Source organism: Malaclemys terrapin, chromosome 13, assembly GCF_027887155.1.
Source record: "Malaclemys terrapin pileata isolate rMalTer1 chromosome 13, rMalTer1.hap1, whole genome shotgun sequence".
In the NCBI taxonomy this organism is placed as follows: domain Eukaryota; kingdom Metazoa; phylum Chordata; order Testudines; family Emydidae; genus Malaclemys; species Malaclemys terrapin.
Genome location: NC_071517.1, coordinates 19,860,919 through 19,883,104, shown reverse-complemented (window position 1 = coordinate 19,883,104; position 22,186 = coordinate 19,860,919). Strand labels below are relative to the sequence as shown.

Below are 22,186 nucleotides of genomic sequence, written 5' to 3'. Positions count from 1 at the left end.
GCTTACTAATTTCTCCTCATATGGAGAAGCTGTTCCATACCCCTAATCATTTTTGTTGCCCTTTTCTATACCTTTTCCAATTCCAATATATCCTTTTTGAGATGGGACAACCAGATCTGCATGCAGTATTCAAGATGTGGGTGTACCATGGATTTATATAGAGGCAATATGATATAATCTATAATAAAAAAATATGCATCCGAAGAAGTGGGCTGTAGTCCACGAAAGCTTATGCTCTAATAAATTTGTTAGTCTCTAAGGTGCCACAAGTACTCCTGTTCTTCTTTTTAATAAAAAAATAATTAATGGAGATATCCCATCTCCTAGAGCTGGAAGGGACCTTGAAAGGTCATCGAGTCCAGCCCCCTGCCTTCACTAGCAGGACCAAGTACTGATTTGGCCCCAGATCCCCAAGTGGCCCCCTCAAGGATTGAACTCACAACCCTGGGTTTAGCAGGCCAACATTCAAACCACTGAACTATCCATCCCTTTCTTAATGATGCCCAACATTCTGTTTGCTTTTTTGACTGCCACTGAACATTGAGTGGATGTTTTCAGTGAACTATCCACAGTGACTCCAAGATCTTTCTTGAGTGGTAACAGCTAATTAAACCCCATAAATTTATATGTATAGTTGGGATTCTGTTTTCCAATGTGCATAACTTTGCATTTATCAGCATTGAATTTCATCTGCCATTTTGTTGCCTAGTCACCTAGTTTTCTTTTGTTTCTCTGTGCTTTTCCTATATGAACTTAATTGCTGGAAATTAAATTTATTTTGTTGTTTTGTAAGATTTCCAGAGTCTGCTAAATAGGGTTTATTTTGATTATCTGCTCATCTCCAAGAGATACTACAACTTCTCACTCCTGTTCACTTACATGGTGCCAGATTGAGCCTGCTATGTGGAAGGTTACTGATTTTATGTTAGGATGTGTACCGAGGGAGTCATCTTCTAAGAGATTCTAGAGAGACTCCAAGCTAGTCTGCTGTGGCAAGTGGGGGGTGAGACTACCCCTGCCTGGGTCTAACTGTCCATGTGGATCCAGCTGATACATGTTAACAGTTTGTTAGAGCACTTTGAGCTAGTTCCCTTTCAAAGAGGACTAGATCAAAGTGACTTAATGAAGTGTTAGCAGGCATCAGCAGGGTCCATGTGAACCGTTAGACCACGGCAGGCTAATACAGGGTAGATTTGCAGGGGTCTATTTGTTTGTGGAGACAAGGCTTCTGACTCGGAAGGTATATATTGTGGGCATATATGACAGTGAAAAGACTGTAAGATAAGCGAGTCCATCCTAGATATCTGAGGGTCTGTTTTGTCTAAATGATCAGAGTAGTAAACTCTCTTTTTAGTATGTTGGACTTTTAAAAAGTCTCATACTGTTTTGTGTGTGTATTTGATTTTGAAACAAACATTTTTAAAAACTGAATGTAGCTGAGCTCAAAGGCCATGTATTCTCTTTGTGGATTAATAGTTTCAGATTTTTCTCCATGGGCACAATGGAAGCAAAGAAGAAACACAAGTTGAAACAAATGTGTGAAATGGAGAAATTAAGTCATTTATACTGGAAAAGACTGACAGCTGCAAACTGTCACCTCTCCTTTACTTGGCTAAAGCTGCAAAAACTGGTTCCTGTTTCTTGTTCAACTTCAGCATTGCAAAGTACAAATATTTAGTTCACAAACTGTGGCATGGGCAGGTTCCTGCTAAAAATATGGGCCAAAACTTTCAAGTGACAGTGATTTTGGATGCCTCCATTTTAGGTGCCCAACTTGACAATTTAAAGAGGCTTGATTTTTCAGAGGATGAGTGATCAATACTTTCTGAAATCAAGGCCTTGAGAAGATTGTCACCAAAAGTTGAAGCACTCTAATCTACTAGTCATTTTTGAAAATCTTGTCCATGTTTCCGTAAAATGTCAAAGAAACTGTGGACCATTCTTTTGATTTTATAACCTCTGTGATGTGTTAGATTTCTTTATGCATAGGGAACAGGAGTACTTGTGGCACCTTAGAGACTAAAAAATTTATTTGAGCATAAGCTTTCGTGGGCTACAGCCCACTTCTTCGGATGCATAGAATGGAACATATATTGAGGAGATATATATACACATACAGAGAGCATGAAAAGGTGGGAGTCGTCTTACCAACTCTGAGAGGCCAATTAAGTTTTTTTTTTTCCTTTCTCTCTTACTTAATTGGCCTCTCAGAGTTGGTAAGACGACTCCCACCTTTTCATGCTCTCTGTATGTGTATATATATCTCCTCAATATATGTTCCATTCTATGCATCCGAAGAAGTGGGCTGTAGCCCACGAAAGCTTATGCTCAAATAAATTTTTTAGTCTCTAAGGTGCCACAAGTACTCCTGTTCTTTTTGTGGATACAGACTAACATGGCTGCTACTCTGAAACCTGTCTTTATGCATAGGGTTGTTTTTAAATATTTAAAAATATTATTATTAAGATGAAATAAGTAAATGCCTTACTCTGAGGGCAGTAAAGTTCAGTATTAAGTTTCTGTTTTTATATAATTCTGGATGAAAAATCTCAGAATGCTAGTATTCCATCAAATATATGCCAAGATGCTAATTTCTTATATAGATATTGCATTGCGTATGGGACATATTCCTGGTACATGGTGGATGGGAAGGGGTGGGAACTCAAACTGAGCCAGAAGGTGAAAGATTGGGCAGAGATAACCAAGTTATATAGATTAATGAACACAGAATATAAATGTTTTTCAAGCACTTGGTTTGAAAGTTCAGGGAGCTGAAGTGTCATTAACCTTTTCCTCTGTATTTATGGAAGTGAGGTGGCAAAACCTTCCTTCTGCTTCGGACATGCATAGTTTTTTGTTCTAACCTTTCTTCCCAACTTCTTGAAAAAACATAGATGTTCATGGTACTGGAATCTATATCAGTAAGATTGCTATTAAGGTTTCAGTGGTCTATGTGTCAGGCTGGAGAGAGGATATTTTCTTGGGTTTGGCTTTGAGGTTTTTATTGGGGTTAGGTTAGAGATGAGAATTGGTTGTTGGAATACTGAATTATTACCACATCTAAATCTTAAACGTACACACAGGACCCGCTACACTATCTAGTTTATATTTGTTAGTTTACATTTTCTTTTGGATTAACATAAACATATTGAGATAGCATAATGCATGCCCTGTTTTTACAGTCGTTTTGTTAGGTGTCGTGCTTTGCTATGGATAAGGTTTAACGACTACCTGCAGCATAGTTTTCTCTTTTCTTTGTTTTTTATATGCAAGGCTCTAAACTATTCCCATTCCTCCATCTCTTGCAATTACAGTAACTCCTCACTTAAAGTCATCCCGGTTAACTTTGTTTCGTTTATACGTTGCTGATCAATTAGAGAACATGCTTGTTTAAAGTTGCGCAATGCTCCCTTATAATGTTGTTTAGCAGCCACCTGCTTTTTTCACCGCTTGCAGGAAGAGCACCTCGTTGGAGCTAGCTGGTGGGGGCTTGGAACCAGGGTGGACCAGCAGCCCCCCATCAGCTCCCTGCTCCCCTAAGTTCCCTGTGCAGCAGCCGCCCAGCAGGCTATCAATTGCTGGGCAGTTCAGCTATCCCTCCCCCCACTGCCATGTTCTGATCCTGCCGTCTGCCTTAGAGCTGCTCCTGGGAGCCTCCTGCTTGCTGTGCAGGGGGGAAGGGGGAATAAGGGTGCTAATGTCAGGTGGTCTCTCTGTACCCTGCTCCTGCCCCCCACTCCTTTACCTCATCTCCACAGAGCAGGGGGGACACAACAGGCTCAGGATGGAGAGTGCTTGCTGGCAGCAGCTGCTGTCTTAACTTGCTGATCTACTTAAAAAGGCAATGTGCTTAGAGTGGGGTCAGTGTACTTAATGGGGCAATGCGCGTTTCTCTCTCTCTCTCTCTCACACACACACACACACACACACACACACACACACAAACAATATATATATATGTCTTTTTTCTGGCGAAAAAAAATTCCCTGGAACCCAACCCCTCCATTTACATTAATTCTTATGGGGAAATTGGATTTGCTTAACATTGTTTTGCTTAAAGTAGCATTTTTCAGGAACATAACTGCAATGTTAAGCGAGGAGTGAGCAGAACATGTGGCAGAGGATGAATTTCATATTCCGGGGCGGGTCCTGGTACCATCCATCTTGGTATGTAGGTGGGATAAGTTAACAGGGTTCAGAAGCCTGACTTGGCCTAGATTCCTCAGCCAGACTTTGCCAATCCCTAGAACCATACCTGAACTAGGGTTACCATACTTAAAAAATAAAAAAAGAGGACCCTCCAGGGGGTCCTGGCCCCGCCCATTTCCCACCCCAGTCCCACCCAACCCCTCCCCTTCCCAGTCCAACCCCGCCCTAACTCCGCCCCCTCCTCCCTCCCACTCCCAGCCACGTGAAAAGGGCTGCCCGAGTGCTACCGGCTTCACGGTTTGCCGGGCAGCCCCCAGACCCTGCGCCCCCGGCCAGCGCTTCCCCAGCGCAGCTGGAGCCCAGGAGGGGAAGCGCCCAGCCGGGGGCGCAGGGTCTGGAGGCTGCCCGGCAAACCGTGAAGCCGGTAGCGCTTGGGCTTCGGGCAGCCCCCTTGCCTCCGGACCCTGCACCCCCAGCCGGGCACTTCCTCTCCCGGGCTCCGGTGGCGCAGGGTCCGGAGGCATGGGGGCTGCCCAAAGCCCATAGCGCTCAGCTCTTAAACAGAGCCGAAGAGTCGGGGAGGAGCAGAGCCGCCGTGGCCGGAGGCTCTGCTCCTCCCCTGACTCTTTGGCTCTGTTTAAGAGCTGAGCTGCCCGAGCGCTACCGGCTTCGGGCAGCCCCCATGCCTCCGGACCCTGCGCTACCGGAGCCCGGGAGGGGAAGTGCCCGGCCGGCGGCTGGGGTCCAGAGGCAAGGGGGCTGCCTGAAGCCCATAGCGCTCGGGCAGCTCGGCTCTTAAACAGAGCCAAAGAGTCAGGGGAGGAGCAGAGCAGCCGCGGGAGGGGAAGTGCCCAGCTGGCATTTTCCTGGACATGTTCGGCTTTTTGGCAATTCCCTCTGGCCAGGGGTTTGAGTGCCGAAAAGCCAGACATGTCCAGGAAAAAACGGACGTATGGTAACCCTACCTGAACCAAACTATTTTCAAATGAAAGTTCAAAATGTTCTGTTAAGTACACCTCTCTTGCCCATCAGGAATAAAGTAATTTGCTTTGGCAACTATCTTTGCTTTGTTACAATAAGAAATAGTGAGCAATTCTTGAAACCTTGTTCTGTTTGTTGGGGGATAAAGAATATTCTACGCTAATATGATTCTTTTCGTCCAAAAGGATCCAAAACATTTTACAAACTGTATACAGTAGGGTTACCATACGTCCGGATTTTTCCGGACATGTCCGGATATTTGGTCCTCAAATCCCCATCCGGGGGGAATTGCCAAAAAGCCGAACATGTCCGGGAAAATGCTTTGCTGGCATCCCTGTCCCCTACTTACCTTAGAGCGGCTCCGGCGGCGGCTGCTGCTGCTTCCTCCAGGCACCTCAGCTCTGTGTAGCTGAAGAGCCAAGCTGCCCGAGTGCTACCAGCTTCACGGTTTGCCGGGCAGCCCCCAGACCTCCAGACCCTGTGCCCCCGGCTGGGAGGGAGGAGGAGGGGGAATGCGGGGCGCTCAGGGGAGGGGGTGAAGTTGGGGCGGGGACTTTGGGGAAGGGGTTGGAATGGGAGTGGAGTTGGGGCGGGGCTAGGGAAGGGGCAGAGTTGGGGCGGAGTTGGGGTGGGGAAGGGGTGGGGCCGGGGGCCCCTGGAGTGTCCTCTTTTTTAAATGTTTTAATATGGTAACCCTAGTATACAGTATGTACCACTGAAATGCAACCAGCATTGGGGTGGGAGGGACAGCAGCAACCAACCATTGTACAGCACCCTGTATAGCAGCATGGAAAGAAGGGGAAATTTTAGCCAGGGACACAGAGCCAAACTTTCATTTTATGAAAAATGACATACATTCAAGAGACGAGCAAGTGGAACCTCATTTTTAAAGGTTTCAATCTATGATACCTCCCCCACCCCTCCATCACATACACACACACAGAGTAAAGTTCATGGAACTCATTTTATCTGTCTTGGAAGAATAAAGGGCTGACACAGTCCTGCTGAGAGTTGAGCCAGTAGTTCTGTGTAGCTTAGGGGTTTACATGTTAACCTCTCACCTTTATCTGAGGGCCTGTACCCAACAGTGTTCCAGATTTAAGAAGCAGCCTTAAACAGACGGCACATTTGAGTGCTGCTGGTAATGGTCCGGGTGGGCTGGAAGCAGTCCAAAGTAGAAATAATAAAAACAAAAACCTGCCCTGCTCCTCTCTGAGGTTTCAGGCTGGATGGGGGGATGACCAATTTTTCCTCTAATTGGAAACCAATCTTTTAGAAAACAAGTTTGGGCTCCCATACTAATCTCTCACCTCATGACAGCTGTTCATTAACTTGTATTTGTAGAGCTTAGGGTCAGGGTATTTGTGTATATAAGCTAAGCTTCCTTATCTTTCTGTTATGGAATACCTTTCAGAAAGGCAGGATTGTGTTAGCACAGCACTTTGCATTTTGTCAGCTTTCTTCTGAACTTCCACACACAGTTCTTACAATGCAAGAAAGATAGTCTATCTTGCCTTAATATATACTAGCAAAAGCCTCTGTAAATCATTAGCTTTAAAATAGTTTGCTTAAAATTAACCCCCTCTATAGAAAAATAGTGTGAATGTACTTCTAATCAAATTTTGTGAAACATTTAAAAATGTGGAATGTTAAATTCCAAAAAAATTGGAAGTTAGGAAACTTCCATTCAATATTAATTTACAAAAAATTGGGATTAGCATTATTAAAATATCTATTAAATTGTAGCTTTGGACTCTTTATTTGATTGTGATTCAGGGGAAAGCTGACAGGAGGTTTTAAGCTTTATTGTGATAAGTCAAAAGTAGAGTTGAACAAATAATTCAAATAGTTTATCTGAGCTTCTGGCTTCTCTTTCTGTGGGGTACATAAATCATGATTTTGTTACTTAAAAAAATTGATTCATCACATTCTTCTGTGAATTTTATTAACTGTTGGGTGATCGCCAACAGCCCTCTGAAAGTTTTCTGTGATCAAACAGTGTTGATTAGTTAAGATTGGCCAGATAAATCACATGGTATTATTTCTGTTCTGGCTGTGCACACAAGCAATTCCAACCCAACCACTCGCATGTGTGAATTTAAAGACGTTTACATGAATACAAGAGTACTGAGTGTTTAATATGGCATCAGTCCTCAATATGTGCAGCTATAGCTCCTTCTAGAAGCAACTTAAAAATATTCCCAGACTAAAACAAACAAAATCCTATCATCCCAACTCAATGCTCAGAATTCCTACTACAGCAATGTTGGTATTAATTTCTGGTGCAAATAATGATCACGTCCACAGTGACAAGTATGTCAAAATCTGGAAAAGGAATGGTGCAGCAGATGTGGAATGTCAGCAACATTGTTGGATATATAATTAATTAGTGGGGTAATGAGAACATTTTTGGGGGCTCAGAGGCCTACACAGATTAGTAAACTGAGAGGTCTGTCTGTCTGTCTCTACTTCTCCAACCTACTTGATTTTGTCAGGTTCTCTCACTGTCTTTGCTTTAGAAATCCTTGTTCAAATAAACAATTAAATGATCACATGAAATTCCATGGGATAAACATTAATGCATGTGAAGATAATAAAAACTAAAAAGTGCCTGTAAATTCTGCCCTTTACCTGCGCACTCAAAGCAAAAATTTTCTTGATATCAAAGAATTCTGCATACTTAACAAACTTATAGTATGCAATAGAACAGGGGTAGGCAACCTATGGCACGCGTGCCAAAGGCGGCACGCGAGCTGATTTTCAGTGGCACTCACACTGCCTAGGTCCTGGCCACTGGTCTGGGGGGCTCTGCATTTTAATTTAATTTTAAATGAAGCTTCTTAAACATTTTAAAAACCTTATTTACATACAATAGTTTAGTTATATATTCTAGACTTATAGGAAGAGACCCTCTAAAAATGTTAAAATGTATTACTGGCACACAAAACCTTAAATCAGAGTGAATAAATGAAGACTTGGCACATCACTTCTGAAAGGTTGCCGACCCCTGCAATAGAACGACGTAGTGGGAATCAGAGAAGAGAATGTTGTTCTAATGCTATGGGAATATTATACTTGCCTGAATTACCAGTTTTAATTTATTAAAATACAGTATCTAGATTTTTTTTTTTACTATATTGGTGCTTTGATTTGTCTTGTTAAATTCACAGAGAATAGTCCTTCATTTGATATAAACCACTCTACATTACAGTATATAGGCAGGGCTAATAGCACACCCTATTATTAAGGTTGCCCAATACTCTCCATTATAAGACTCTCTTTTCAGTTGCCTATAGCTTTGTAAGACTTTAACTGTTTGGGCTGAAATTTTACATGCCAGATGTTTGCATCTGGCAGAGTTTTCTTTGAAAAATTTCAGCCAAAATTATTCAGAGACGTCCAAGAATGAGGCTAGGGAAAACTACATTGTTTTGCTCATGTAAAAAATTTTTGGTGACTTTTTCTTTGAAAAGCTCAAGTACTCCCATGCACTGGAGCAGGAAGTTAAAATGTAGCAGGGGATGACCTTTGTGGAAGAGCTGTCTTTTGCCATTCCTGTGAAAATCCACCTCTATTTGGTCAACTTATAAGTAGGGCCCTTCCAAATATACAGTCCACTTTGGTCAATTTCACACTCATAGGATTTTACAATTAGTAAATTTCATGATTTCAGCTATTTAAATCTGAAATTTCATGGTGTTGTCATTTTAGGGGTCCTGACCCATAAAGGAGTTGTGTGTGTGTGTGTGTGTGTGTGTGTGTGTGGTCTGCAAGCTTATTGTAGGGGTGCTTGCAGTACTGCTACCCTTATCTGCGCTGCTGCTGGCAGCGGTGCTGCCTTCAGAGCTGGGCAGTTGGAGAGCAATGGCTGCTGACCGGGAGCCCCATTCTGAAGGCAGAGCCGCCGCCAGCAGCACCACAGAAGTAAGGATGACATGGTACAGTATTGCCATCCTTTCTGCACTGCTACTGGCGAACCACTGCCTTCGGAGCTGGGTGCCCAGCTGACTGCCGCTGCTCTCCAGCAGCCCAGATCTGAAGGCAGCACAGAAGTAAGGGTGGCAATGCTGCAACCCCCCCCCCCCAAATAACCTTGTGACCCCCACCTCCCCCGCAGCTCCCTTTTGGTCAGGACCCCCAATTTGAGAAATGTTGATCTCCCCTGTGAAATCTGTATAGTACAGAGTAAAAGCACACAAAAGACCAGATTTCATGGTCCGTGATATGTTTTTCATGGCTGTGAATTTGGTAGGGCCCTACTTATCGGCCTTTGAAAAATCAGTGTGCACGTGCTCAGTAAAGACATCTTAGATTTTAACAGCTATATTCCCCAAAGATTCTGTCCATATGGCGCAGGACTTTCCTTGCAATTGCAGTTTTGGGCTGCTGCAGGCCATGCTTGGTCTGGGCACCTGGACTGGGAACATGGAGACTGCCTGTCCTGTGCTCTCCATGACCCCCCCCCCCCCCCCCCCCCGGCCAAGCTCAGGCAGCCTGTAGGAAGAAGCTGCTTGAGTCAAAGGCAGAGGGGACAAGAGCCGGGCATGGGTGGGTGGGGAATAGATTGGGACAAAGAGCCTGGGAAGGAGATGGGGTGGAAGCTGGGACTGGGACTGAGAAAAATAGTATGTGTTAATGTAAATTAAAGACTGTATCATAATGCTTACACACATGGGGTTGTAGGTAACTGTAATTTTGGCATTTCCTAACTTTTGAGTGCCTGACCTTGCAACCTTAATAATGTGTAATGGAGGGATTTTTGTGTGTAATTATTTAACTTCAGACGCTTTTACTGATGCTTGAATGTCTAAGGTTTGACAGTTCGTGATTTTTATTTTGCTTTAGATTATAGGTTGCCAAGTCAGGAGAGAGCCATTGGATTCTACTGAACGATATACTCGTTGGATCAATAATCTGACACCTGGACAACTTCTTACACAGGTATTCTTGTTTCAATTGTGATTCAATCTGTGATGCTAAAGCAGTAGTCAGAGAGGCTTGTTTAGTTATGTTTTCCCATTCACTAATCATACTTGGTGCTGATCAGAGTTGTTCTTTGAGAAACTAAAGGAAAAAATACTTTTAAAAACTCCACCAGATATTTGACTGAATGTAAATAATAGAAATATATTATTAAATCTCTTTTAATATACCCATTTAAAGTATAATATTAGTGCCTGTAATTGGAAAAAATGCCTTTTGGAGCATATGGTTATTGCATAGTGATGACCTTACTCTTGAGAAGGTTGAAGCTATTTCACTTTTCCTTTCCAGTATGCTTCATATTTTTCCTATACGCATGGTAGTTACACTGTGGTTAACTTCATACCTTGTCATGTCCTAGTACTTAAATAAGGAATTTTTTAGCAAACATATTTAAGTAAGAGAAAATAATCCTCTATCCTGAGGAGATTTTAGTTGTAAACGTTACACCCTGATAATATAAATAATGTGTGTGTATATATGTATATATGTATATATTTAGTTAACTCTTGCTGGAGATATTTTTAAAATAGTATTTTTTGAAGGCTTAAACACAGGTTGCATTATCCTTGTTTTTAAGTACGACGCATCTTGTGCAACTGAAGACAGCAGACTTGGCTTTAAAAGAGATTGTTTCATTAGGCAGGTGGCCAACACTGAACTAAAAGAGTCTTTGGCAAAAACAAGTTAAACTGTGGAAGAAATCAGTCCAGTCTGTAGAAGAATGTGTGTGCTGAGTATTATAAGAAGTCTAATGGGTGGTTAGCGAAAGATTGTCTTAGCGTGCATTAAAAAGCACATATTTTAGGCTTGGTTTTTGTGGTGTTATAGCAGGAAGACATTTGTTTTTAATTTTGCTAGGTTTAAATGGCTCAAGAGATGAATACTCTCTTGTTTGTTAGATTTCATATTGTAAACTCAATTGCATTCCCCACTGCCATAAACCTAAAGACAGACATACAGCCTCTGGAGTGGTAAGCATAACACAAAGAGGAATCCATAGAGCTCCTTTAAGATCTGCAGTGGAAACAGTTGAAATGCACAATAACAGATAATCATAGGTTTGAAATATGAAACAGAGTATTTTATTCTGAAGGACAATAATTTTATTATAAAGAACTACGAAGTAAAATGCCAATGGTATCATACATCAGCTTGTCTGAAAAAAAGATGCATGTGGATTGCTCAACTCTGTGTCGGAAGGGATGTGGTTATAGGGATCATTCATACATGTTTGGTGGTCCTGTCCTGCAACAATAAAATCTTAGTCTCAGATTGTTAATCTAGTAAAAATGGTAAAAGAAAAACAGTTACCAATGGAGTATTTGGTGTTGACGTTGGGTTTGGCAGTAGAAGAGGCTTATGGGTTGAGAAATACCGTATGCCTCTGACAGTTCAGCCACGGGATGCATGTTCACAACACACAGTTGAGAATGATGGGGGGAAAAAGGCTCATGGTTTAAGGACTGATTCCACACCCACTGAAATCTTTCCATGAATTTTGGATTGAACCCTTAATGAATTGGTAAAAAAGTTAAGCCCACTGCAACAGCCTAAGGGGTGTATACAGTACCATCATTTTTTTTCAAGGTATGATTGTGCTGATCGATTTTGTAACTAGATGATGATTATTGAAAATTGTGTCAAATTTCCTTTTATCTCAGGCCCTGATATCGCACCATTGACATGACTGAAATTTTTGCCATTGATTTCAATTAGAGTAGAATTAGGGCCTCAACATTTTCTCTCTTCGTATTGTTTTTACATCCGTTTATAAGTTGGAAAAAGAAATGGGAAAAGCAAGCCAGCGCTTTTCTAATATTCACAGTATGATTCTGTTATTTATTATGGGATTTAGTTTGTTATGCATGCCTTGTCTGTTTTTTGTTTTTATTTTCTTTGAAAAAGTAAATAAACGTCAAGAAAATTATAGTTTCACTTCTGGGCCTTTAGTAAGAGATTTGTTGAATCTCTGAGATGAGCAATCCTTCAGGGAATTCAGGAAAATTGGCTTTAATTTACAGTATATTGTCTCTGTTGCGGAGTGTGGGGGAGTCAGGGCCCTGCACCCCTCTTCCTGAGATTCACTGCGACTCTCAACCAGCCAGTAAAGCAGAAGGTTTTATTTAAGGACAGGAACACAGTCTCAAGCAGAGCGTGTAGGTACGACCAGACCCCCTCAATTAGGTCCCTCTGGGAGGTTCAGGGAGCTTAGACCCCAGCTTGGGGTTCCCTGCGTTGCACCACCCAGCCCAAACTGAAAACTAAACCCAAAACTCCTCCTGCTGCTCCTCTCTTCCCCCTCCCCCCAGCTCCTCCTCTCCTTTGTTCAGTCTCCCGGGCAGAAGGTGTTAATTCTCCCCACCTCCATTCCTGGCTCAGGTTACAGCTCAGGTAGCTTCCTTCAAGGGAAGTCCCACATCCCCACTGCAACCCCCCTGCAACATTCCCAGGTCAAATCTGCCCTGCTCCCTGCTCCGTCACATCTCTCCCCCCTTCAAGACTGAACTGAGCGGGGTCACTCTGACCAGTGACCTGGGGAAGTTCAGGGCTCCCTCTCCGGGACAATGCGTCCGCTATCAGGATGTCACGTCCCTTCACATGGACCACGTCCATGTCATAATCCTGCAGGAGCAGGCTCCATCTCAGGAGCTTGGCGTTGGCTCCTTTCATCTGGTGCAGCCAGGTCAGGGGAGAGTGGTCGGTGTGCACGGTGAAGTGTCGCCCAAAGAGATATGGCTCTAGTTTCTTGAGGGCCCACACCATGGCCAGGCATTCCTTCTCGATGGCCGCGTAGTTCTGCTCCCGGGGTAGCAACTTCTTGCTCAGGTACACGATGGGGTGTCTCTCCCCCTTTTCATCCTCCTGCATTAACACCGCCCCCAGTCCTGTGTCTGAGGCGTCGGTGAACACCATAAAGGGCTTGTCAAAGTCTGGGTTTGCCAGAACTGGGCCACTGACCCGAGCCTCCTTCAGCGCCCGGAGAGCCTCCTGGCACTCCTCGGTCCAGACCACCTTGTCTGGCTTCCCCTTCTTGCACAGCTCAGTGATGGGGGCGGCTATGGCACTAAAGTGGGGCACGAACCTCCGATAGTACCCTGCCATCCCAATAAAGGCTTGGACCTGCTTTTTGGTTTGAGGAGCGGGCCAGTCTCTGATCACCTCCACTTTGGCTGGTTCTGGCTTTAGGCAGCCGCTTCCCACCCGGTGGCCTAGGTAGGATACCTCAGCCATCCCCACCTTGCACTTCTCCGGTTTTACGGTCAGCCCAGCCTCCTGGAGTCGGTCCAGCACTTGTCTAACCTGGGACATGTGGTCCTCCCAGGTCTGGCTAAAGACACAGATGTCATCGATATACGCCACGGCAAAACTCTCCATCCCCCTCAGTAGCTGATCCACCAGGCGCTGGAAGGTGGTCGGCGCTCCCTTGAGGCCGAAGGGCAGGGTCAGGAACTCATAGAGCCCCAGAGGGGTGATAAAGGCCGATTTCAGCCTGGCATCTGCATCCAGCGGCACTTGCCAATAGCCCTTTGTAAGATCCATGGTGGTAAGGTACCGAGCACCTCCCAGCTTGTCTAGGAGCTCGTCAGGCCTGGGCATGGGGTAGGCATCGGCTACAGTGATGGCATTGAGCTTCCGATAGTCCACACAGAACTGGATCGACCCGTCCTTTTTGGGGACCAGCACCACCGGCGAGGCCCAAGGGCTGGAAGACGGCTGGATCACCCCCAAAGTCAGCATGTCATTGACCTCTCTTTCCAGGTCCTAAGCAGTTTAACCCTGTGGCTTGGAAGGGGGAGCATTTTATAGGCGGGTGCGATCCTGTCTGCACCCGGTGGACAGTCAGATTAGTGCGTCCAGGCTGGTTGGAAAACAGCTGTTGGTACAGATGCAGCACCCCTCCGATCTCAGCTCGCTGGGCAGGGGTTAGCCGATCAGAGAGGGGAATTGCTTCCAGGGGGAAGCCAGCTCTTGTCCCAGGGAATAGATCTAGTAAAGGGTCATCTCCCTGCCCCTCCCAATGTCCACACACGGCCAACACCACATTCCCCCTGTCATAATATGGCTTCATCATATTCACATGGTACACCCGGTGGTGGTGTGCCCGGTTCGACAGCTCCACCACATAGTTTACCTCGTTTAGTTGCTTGACAACCTTGAAGGGCCCTTCGCAGGCGGCCTGGAGTTTGTTTTTCCTCACGGGGATGAGGACCATCACCTGATCCCCAGTGGCGAAGGCGCGGGCCCGTGCTGTGCGGTCATACCAGACCTTCTGCTTCCTCTGGGCTCTGGCCAGACTCTCCCTGGCCAGGTCCATGAGCTCGGCAAGTCGTTCCCGGAAGGTCAGGACATACTCCACCACTGACTCTCCATCAGGAGTGGCCTTCCCCTCCCATTCGTCTCTCATCAGGTCCAGGGGCCCCCTTACCCGCCTTCCATATAGCAGTTCAAAAGGCGAAAACCCGGTAGACTCCTGGGGTACCTCCCTGTACGCAAATAGCAGGTGAGGTAAGTACTTGTCCCAGTCCTGCGGGTGCTGATTCATAAATGTTTTCAGCATCATTTTTAGCGTCCCATTGAACCTCTCCACCAGCCCATTGGATTGGGGGTGATATGCTGAGGCCCAGTTGTGCTGGACCCCACATCTCTCCCACAAGCACCGGAGTAGGGCCGACATGAAGTTGGACCCTTGGTCCGTCAAGACTTCCTTGGGAAACCCCACTCGGCTGAAAATGGTCAGCAGCGCATCTGCCACAGTGTCTGCTTCGATGGACGATAAGGGCACTGCCTCGGGGTAGCGGGTGGCGAAATCTACCACCACCAGGATGTATTTCTTCCCAGACCGGGTCATCTTGCTGAGAGGTCCCACTATGTCGATGGCCACCTTCTGGAAAGGCTCCTCTATGATGGGCAAAGGTCTCAACGCTGCTTTCCCCTTGTCCCGGGCCTTCCCCACCCTCTGGCAGGGGTCACAGGATCGGCAGTACTGCCGGACGTTGGTGAAGACCCCGGGCCAGTAAAAGTTCTGTAGCAACCTCTGCCTGGTGCGCCGGATCCCCTGGTGCCCTGCGAGAGGGATGTCATGGGCCAGGTACAGTAGCTTGTGGCGAAACTTCTGGGGAACCACCAGCTGCCTCCTGATCCCCCACGACTCCACTTCCCCTGGGGGAGCCCACTCTCGGTACAGGAACCCCTTCTCCCACAGGAACCTCTCCTTGCATCCTCTCATCATGGTCTGTACCACACTGAGGTCAGCCAGGCCCCTTAGCTTCCGCAGGGAGGGGTCCTTCTGCAACTCGGCCTGGAACTCAGCGGCTGGGGAAGGGATGGGGACCTGCTCCCTCTCGTCGGCTGGGTCGGAAGCCCCAGCCACCCCGAGCCTTGTCCTTGGGTGTTCCCTCCCCACCCGGGTAGGGTTCGGTGCCTCCGGTGTGACATCCTTCCCAAGGTCAGGGTGTAGTGCCCCTCGCCGGCTCTGGCTACGGGTCACGACTAAGGCGGTCTGGGGGCTGCTTGGCCAGTCCTCTAGGTCCCCCCCCATCAACACCTCAGTGGGCAAATGGTGGTGCACTCCCACGTCCTTGGGGCCCTCCTTGGCCCCCCATTTCAGGTGTACCCTCGCTACGGGAACCTTGAATGGGGTCCCGCCCACCCCGGTCAGGGTCAGGAAGGTGTTGGGCACCACCCGATCTGGGGCCACCACCTCAGGCCGGGCCAGTGTCACCTCTGCGCCCGTGTCCCAGTATCCATAAACTTTCTTCCCATCCACCTCCAGGGGAACAAGGCACTCGCTCCGCAGGGACAGCCCCGCGCCAACCCTGTAAACGGAGAACTTTGAATCCGGAGCATCTGGCCCCCCAGAGAAGCTGGCCTGGGGCCCTTCTCTCTCTTGAGCAGTTGATAAGCTGCCAGCCCCTCTTGCGTGAGAAGCCTGCCCCTCGTCCGTCCGGGCCTCTACCAAGTTAACCCGGTGCGGGTTCGGTCTGCTCAGTCTGTCCTTGAGCTTGGGGCACTGGGCCCGAACGTGGCCTCTTCGGCCGCAGTAATAGCAGCTCATGTCCCGTGGGTCCCCTCGAGCCGGTCAGTTGTCCCTGACGCTGGGCATTTCCCGTGGGAGGGGATTCCCCATATTCCCCCTTTGGGAGGTCCCAGGGTGACTCTCTCTCTGCATCGCGGCGGGCCTGTTCCTTTGGGGCTCCTCCCTGCCACCCCCTGACCGGCTCTTTACAAACTCATCGGCCAGCTGCCCTGCGTGTCGCGGGTTCTCTGGCTTTCTGTCCACCAACCACAGCCTCAGGTCGGATGGGCACCGCTCATACAGTTGCTCCAGTACCAGCAGTTTAATCAGGTCCTCCTTCGTCTGGGCCCCATCAGCCCACTTGCTGGCGTATCTTTCCATGCGGACGGCTAGTTGCAGATATGAGATCTCAGGGGTTTTATCCTGACTCCGGAACCTTTCCCGGTACATCTCAGGAGTCAGCCCAAACTCTCGTAGCAGGGCCTTTTTGAATAGTTCGTAGTCCCCTTTCTCTGCCTCTCCCAGTTGACGGTACAATGCCACGGCTTTGGGGTCCAGTAACGGGGTAAGGACCCGGAGTCTGTCCGCGGGATCAACCCGGTGCAGCTCGCAGGCCGTCTCAAAGGCCTCCAGGAAGTCATCCATGTCCTCCCCCTCCTTGCGTGGGGCCAGGATGCACTTATCAAAGCTCCGTGCAGTCCTGGGTCCCCCCTCACTCACCACAGCCGGGGGTTCGCTGCCCTTCAATCTCGCCAGTTCCAGTTCATGCTGACGCTGTCTCTCATTCTCCTCCCATTCATGCTGACGCTGTCTCTCTTCATGCTGTCTCCGTTTCTCTTTCTCCTCCCGTTCATGCTGATGCTGTCTCTCTTCATGCTGTCTCTGTTGTTCACGATCCTCCAGCTCTCTCAGTTTCAGCTCTTTCTCCCATTCCAGCCAATTCCGCTCCACGGATGCCGAACGTCGCCGGGAGGATCCTCTGCTGGCCGGCGAGCTTCGCCGGGAGGATCCCCTGCTGGCCGGGGGGGTCACGGCGCCCTCGGTGTTTGCTGGGCTCCTCCCCACCCTTCCCCTAGGCATAGGAAGGAGGGGTCTCGGGAAGCCCTCAGCAGCCGGCTGACCACTCCCAGCTGGGACAGACACTGGTGCCTGCGCTGCATTTGCCAGGCTGCTTCCCTGAGACACAGGGATCAGTTCATTCGCGCGATCTTCCGCCTCCAGCCGGGCAATGAGCTGTTCTTTGGTGAGCCTCCCAATGCTCAGCCCCCTCTGCTTGCACAGCTCCACCAGGTCGCTCTTAAGCCGCTTGGCATACATCTTCCTGCTGGCCACTCACCGGCCTGTGTGCTCACAGCTCCCCACAGTTCCCAGGGGGACCCCTAGTGTGCCAGCCCTTCTCGAGGTCACCACCTCTCTTTCCAGGGTCGAGCTGCAGACTCCTCCGCCCCTGGGACCACTCGCTGCGATCCCCCCGGGGGACCCTGTTACTGCAAAAGTCCTTCTCGCTGGTCACACACTCCCAGGGGTAATAACCGTCTCTCTCTCACTCTTCAGCACGCCTGGTCCCCGTCAATCCCCCTTCGTTTTACTGCTCCCCAGTCACTTACTGCAGGAAGTGCCGTCCACGAGGTGCAGTAGATCCCGCCGCTGCCACCAGTTGTTGCGGAGTGTGGGGGAGTCAGGGCCCTGCACCCCTCTTCCTGAGATTCACTGCGACTCTCAACCAGCCAGTAAAGCAGAAGGTTTTATTTAAGGACAGGAACACAGTCTCAAGCAGAGCGTGTAGGTACGACCAGACCCCCTCAATTAGGTCCCTCTGGGAGGTTCAGGGAGCTTAGACCCCAGCTTGGGGTTCCCTGCGTTGCACCACCCAGCCCAAACTGAAAACTAAACCCAAAACTCCTCCTGCTGCTCCTCTCTTCCCCCTCCCCCCAGCTCCTCCTCTCCTTTGTTCAGTCTCCCGGGCAGAAGGTGTTAATTCTCCCCACCTCCATTCCTGGCTCAGGTTACAGCTCAGGTAGCTTCCTTCAAGGGAAGTCCCACATCCCCACTGCAACCCCCCTGCAACATTCCCAGGTCAAATCTGCCCTGCTCCCTGCTCCGTCACAGTCTCCAGCAATTTCCTGTACTGAGGGGCTCTTTTCATCTGTGTCTGCGCTCAGTGCTAGCACTTTTCAGCTGTTTCCGCTACACTACTGTATTTTATGGAGATGAACTAATTATGCCATATATTGGGAAATTAAACCACTGAACTGCAAAGTGGAGGTCCATGCTGTCACTACCATGTAGTTGTCTGTATAGCATTCATGATTTTGAAAAAACAAACTTAACTTCCTCTTTGAAAGCAATTGCTTTATCTACTCCAGTGCTCCACAATGATCTGAGTCCCATTGCAAATAGATTGTAGATGTTTTATTAGGAGAATCTGACCTGGGTGGTTCAGATAAATGGTTTCTCCAGTCATACTCATGATGAGAGAGTTGCAATTTTAATAGATTTGTTTTGTGATGGGAATTCTGAAATATGTTTATGAGCCATGCAAGCTTTGCCCATTAAAGAAATGAATCAAATAGCATTCTAAATTCATATGTTTATGTTAAAGGTCTGATTTTTAAACGGACATAAGCCAAGGAATTCAGGATGCAAGCTGAAATTCAAACTTCACCTCTCTCTTGTGCACGAGTGTCAGCTGTTTTCATTTTGTATCATGTGAGTTAATCCCAGATTTCTGGGTTGAGTGCCCTCTCTTTTCAGTCTGATGGAGGCATTCAGTACAAAAATGCTTTTCCATTTTAATTTTTGTTTTCCCCTTTGTGATGTACTCTTGATTCACTAAATATATCCCACAGTGCATCATTTTGTGACATTCCAAATACCATAAATGTAATTGAATCCCAATATACTTCATGGTATTTATAATGTCACAGAATATATGTTCTGGGCTACTTTCAGGGAACCAGAGAGTACCAAGAGAGCACAATCGATGGTGAAAACACCTTTTAAAAGGTTAGTTAATATTTATTTCTTTGCTAATTGCCCCCACTGCCTCTTTAGTGGGGGTAGTCATCACAGAAATCTGGGATTAATTTAGTTTTCATTTCTTTTTTTGTAGATCAGCATTTACTTCTGTTTAAAAGAGATTTGTACACTATTTTTAGTGTAATTTAAGGATGGAGATGGTAATTAAGGGATTAAATAGTATACTGTAGATATGCATTTTCAGACACATTATTACATGGATTATAAACATTTATAGAAGGTTTTTGTAATGTTTCCTTCTGACCCAATCCATGCCAAGTTTTTAAACTGTTATGGTCATATATGTAATTGCCTCACACTAACAGCAACAGGACAAAACACATAAATAAATTAATATTAAAGGGACTTGGTTGTTTTAATATGCTGCTTTGATAACCAGAAGAAATTGCAGATTAAAAAGTATCCTACAGGACCTCTAAATCTGATCCATTTATGAAATTTTGTTGCAGTCTGATCTGGAGGAACATAAACTAAAAACTTTACTGAACCTTATAAGTCAAAACACCTATCTGAGTGTTTTTTACTGTTAGTTTAAAGTATGCAAATAGTCTAAGTAGTTTTTAAAAGTTTGTTTTTGACTATGAGCAATATAGTTTAACTCAAATCCAAGCCTGTTCAACAATTGCCCAGTTAGATCTTTGACAGAACAAGTTATAGTGGCTCTATCTCTACATGGACCCTAACATCTCAGTATTGCTCCCTGGAACATAATGCATATGGCTGCTTATCTTAGAAAATTCTTTCTGAGTTGGCTGGATTCAGAATCTTTTCAGAGATGACTCGTGGATTGTAACTTTTAACAGTATATTCATACCACACCCGTGGGTACAATTTAGTAGTTTTCTGGTCTCTGGATCATCTGACAGAGGGGAAGGATGTTGCACATTGGGATTCCTTAACATGCAACTTTGTTCTATTAGAGCCAACTGCAGGATTCATCCAACAGGTTACTAAAGCTGCCAATCTGAATCCAGAACCTTTTTGTGCATCATCCTGCTATAGATCCTAGGGAGTTCTGAATTACTATTGAATAAAAGTCATAGTGTGACATATTTGTAATTAACTTTGATATTGGGTTGAATTAAAACATGGTGCCTTTATTTATTTAAGCCATTGTGTCTGTCTTAAATATGTTATGGAGGCCAAGTAGTGGCTTTATTAATGATGAGGAATGATCACAGGTATGTCTTTAGAGCCAGAATTGAAGCAAATGAGTTGAAAGCTTGAAAGAAAACATATAGCCATTCACAGTAGGTGTTGCTCATCATTGCTAGTAAAGACTGAAATGGGGCTGAGAAAGAGACTTTCTGATTGTAGATTAACAATGGCACTATTGTTGAAAATTAGACCACTGTGGACTTTCTCAGGAGAAGGTATACATTAAGCAGAAACGATTAACATTGGCTTTCAGACAACTACTATGTTTGGTCAGCTAAGGTTTTGTTTGTTTTTATTTTGTTCCCCTCTGCCCTCTCCGTTCTCTGATGTATCCAAAAACTAAGTTTATAGTGAAGTCCTATGAGTTTTGGCCTGGGCAAATACAGCTGAAGTTACAAACTGTATGGTTAGAATGCATTGCATTAAACTGTCTGGGCCTAACTAAACATGTACAATAAAAGACAGTTATTTAGGGCGTGGCTACACTTGCAGATGTAGAGCGCTGTGAGCTAAACCCACCTTCAGAGACCACAGTAGGGAAAGCTCTGCGGTCTGTCCACACTGACAGCTGCTTGCGCACTGGCGTGGCCACATTTGTGGCACTTGCAGCGGCATTGGGAGCAGTGCATTATGGACAGCTATCCCAGCATGCAAGTGACTGCAACGTGCTTTTCAAATGAGGGGGGTGGGGTGGAGTATGACAGGGAGTGTGTTGTGTGTATGGGGGGGGAGAGAGAATGGGTTCGGGGGGGGTGAGAGTGTGTCAGCATGCTGTCTTGTAAATTCGGACAGCAGCAGACTCCCCCCTCCTCCCTGCCTCCCTCTCTCTCACACAGCATTCCATAGTAATCTGTCTTGGAGCACACTTATCTGTTTCGGAGCAGATAAGCAGCGGTGTGTCAGAAACGGAGCTTTCAAATGGCATATCCGCATTCCTACAGCGAGTTCAAAACAATGAGAAGAGTGGCCACTTGATGTAAGGGGATTATGGGATGTTTCCTGAGGCTGATCAGAGCGCAGTAATGCAACACCTCATCCACACTGGCGCTGCGGCGCTCCAGCGGGGGCGCAGCAAATGTTATTCCACTCGCCGAGGTGGCATTTCTGCCGCCCCAAGCAAAAAAAAAAAGCCGCGATTGCGAACAGCAGTGGCGATTAGGGGGAAAAAAAAAAGCCGTGATCGGCGGCGGCAGTTCAGCGGCAGGTCATTCGCTCCTAGAGGGAGTGAGGGACCTGCCGCCCCTGAATTGCCGCAGATGCCGCCCCTCTCCCTTGGCCGCCCCAAGCACCTGCTTGTTAAGCTGGTGCCTGGAGCCAGCCCTGTTAGCCGCGGAGTCAGAGCACTCTACGTGCTTCACCAGTGTGGACAGGGAGTGAGCTAGTGCGCCTGGGGCTACTTTAATGTGCTGTAACTCGCAAGTGTAGCCAAGCCCTTAGGAGCTTCACTTTTATTCTCACCTGCAGAGCAGCATGAAAAAAAGTGCACAGGATTGTCAGTGCTTTTATATTTACTTCAGAAACAATATGTCCAAGGGGCTCTAAGGAGTCCTAGTGAGTGCAGAGCACCTAATGAGAAGTACTTACCCACATCTGTGGGCTGAAAGCATAATTGGAGCTTCTTACTGAGGTGCTGTATAAAGGCATCTCTGGGTTAAATATTCTTGAACTTTTAGAAAGAGATCGGCAATTGTCAACATTATTCAAATTTTCACTTAGTGTTTCAACATTTTTGCTTGGACCTAAAGATGCTCTACAGAGAAAATATGGGTATTGCAAAATCTTTTGCCTTTGTAAGGTTTCTTTGTTTATCGTTTAAAAAAAAATCAAGTCATTTTCAACCATTTGCAGATCCATTAA

At 46.5% G+C, this 22,186-nt stretch overlaps 1 protein-coding gene across 5 annotated transcripts in view; it reads left to right on the top strand.

Moving 5' to 3' along the window:
- The window catches only part of B3GNTL1 (UDP-GlcNAc:betaGal beta-1,3-N-acetylglucosaminyltransferase like 1), a 359,547-nt gene that overhangs the window by 91,009 nt on the left and 246,352 nt on the right, over positions 1 to 22,186 (top strand). For all 5 annotated transcript variants that reach the window (XM_054047297.1, XM_054047298.1, XM_054047299.1 and 2 more), the window contains one exon: positions 9,976 to 10,071. In XM_054047297.1, coding sequence (XP_053903272.1) covers positions 9,976 to 10,071 — 96 coding nt within the window. The remainder of the gene's footprint in view (positions 1 to 9,975; positions 10,072 to 22,186) is intronic.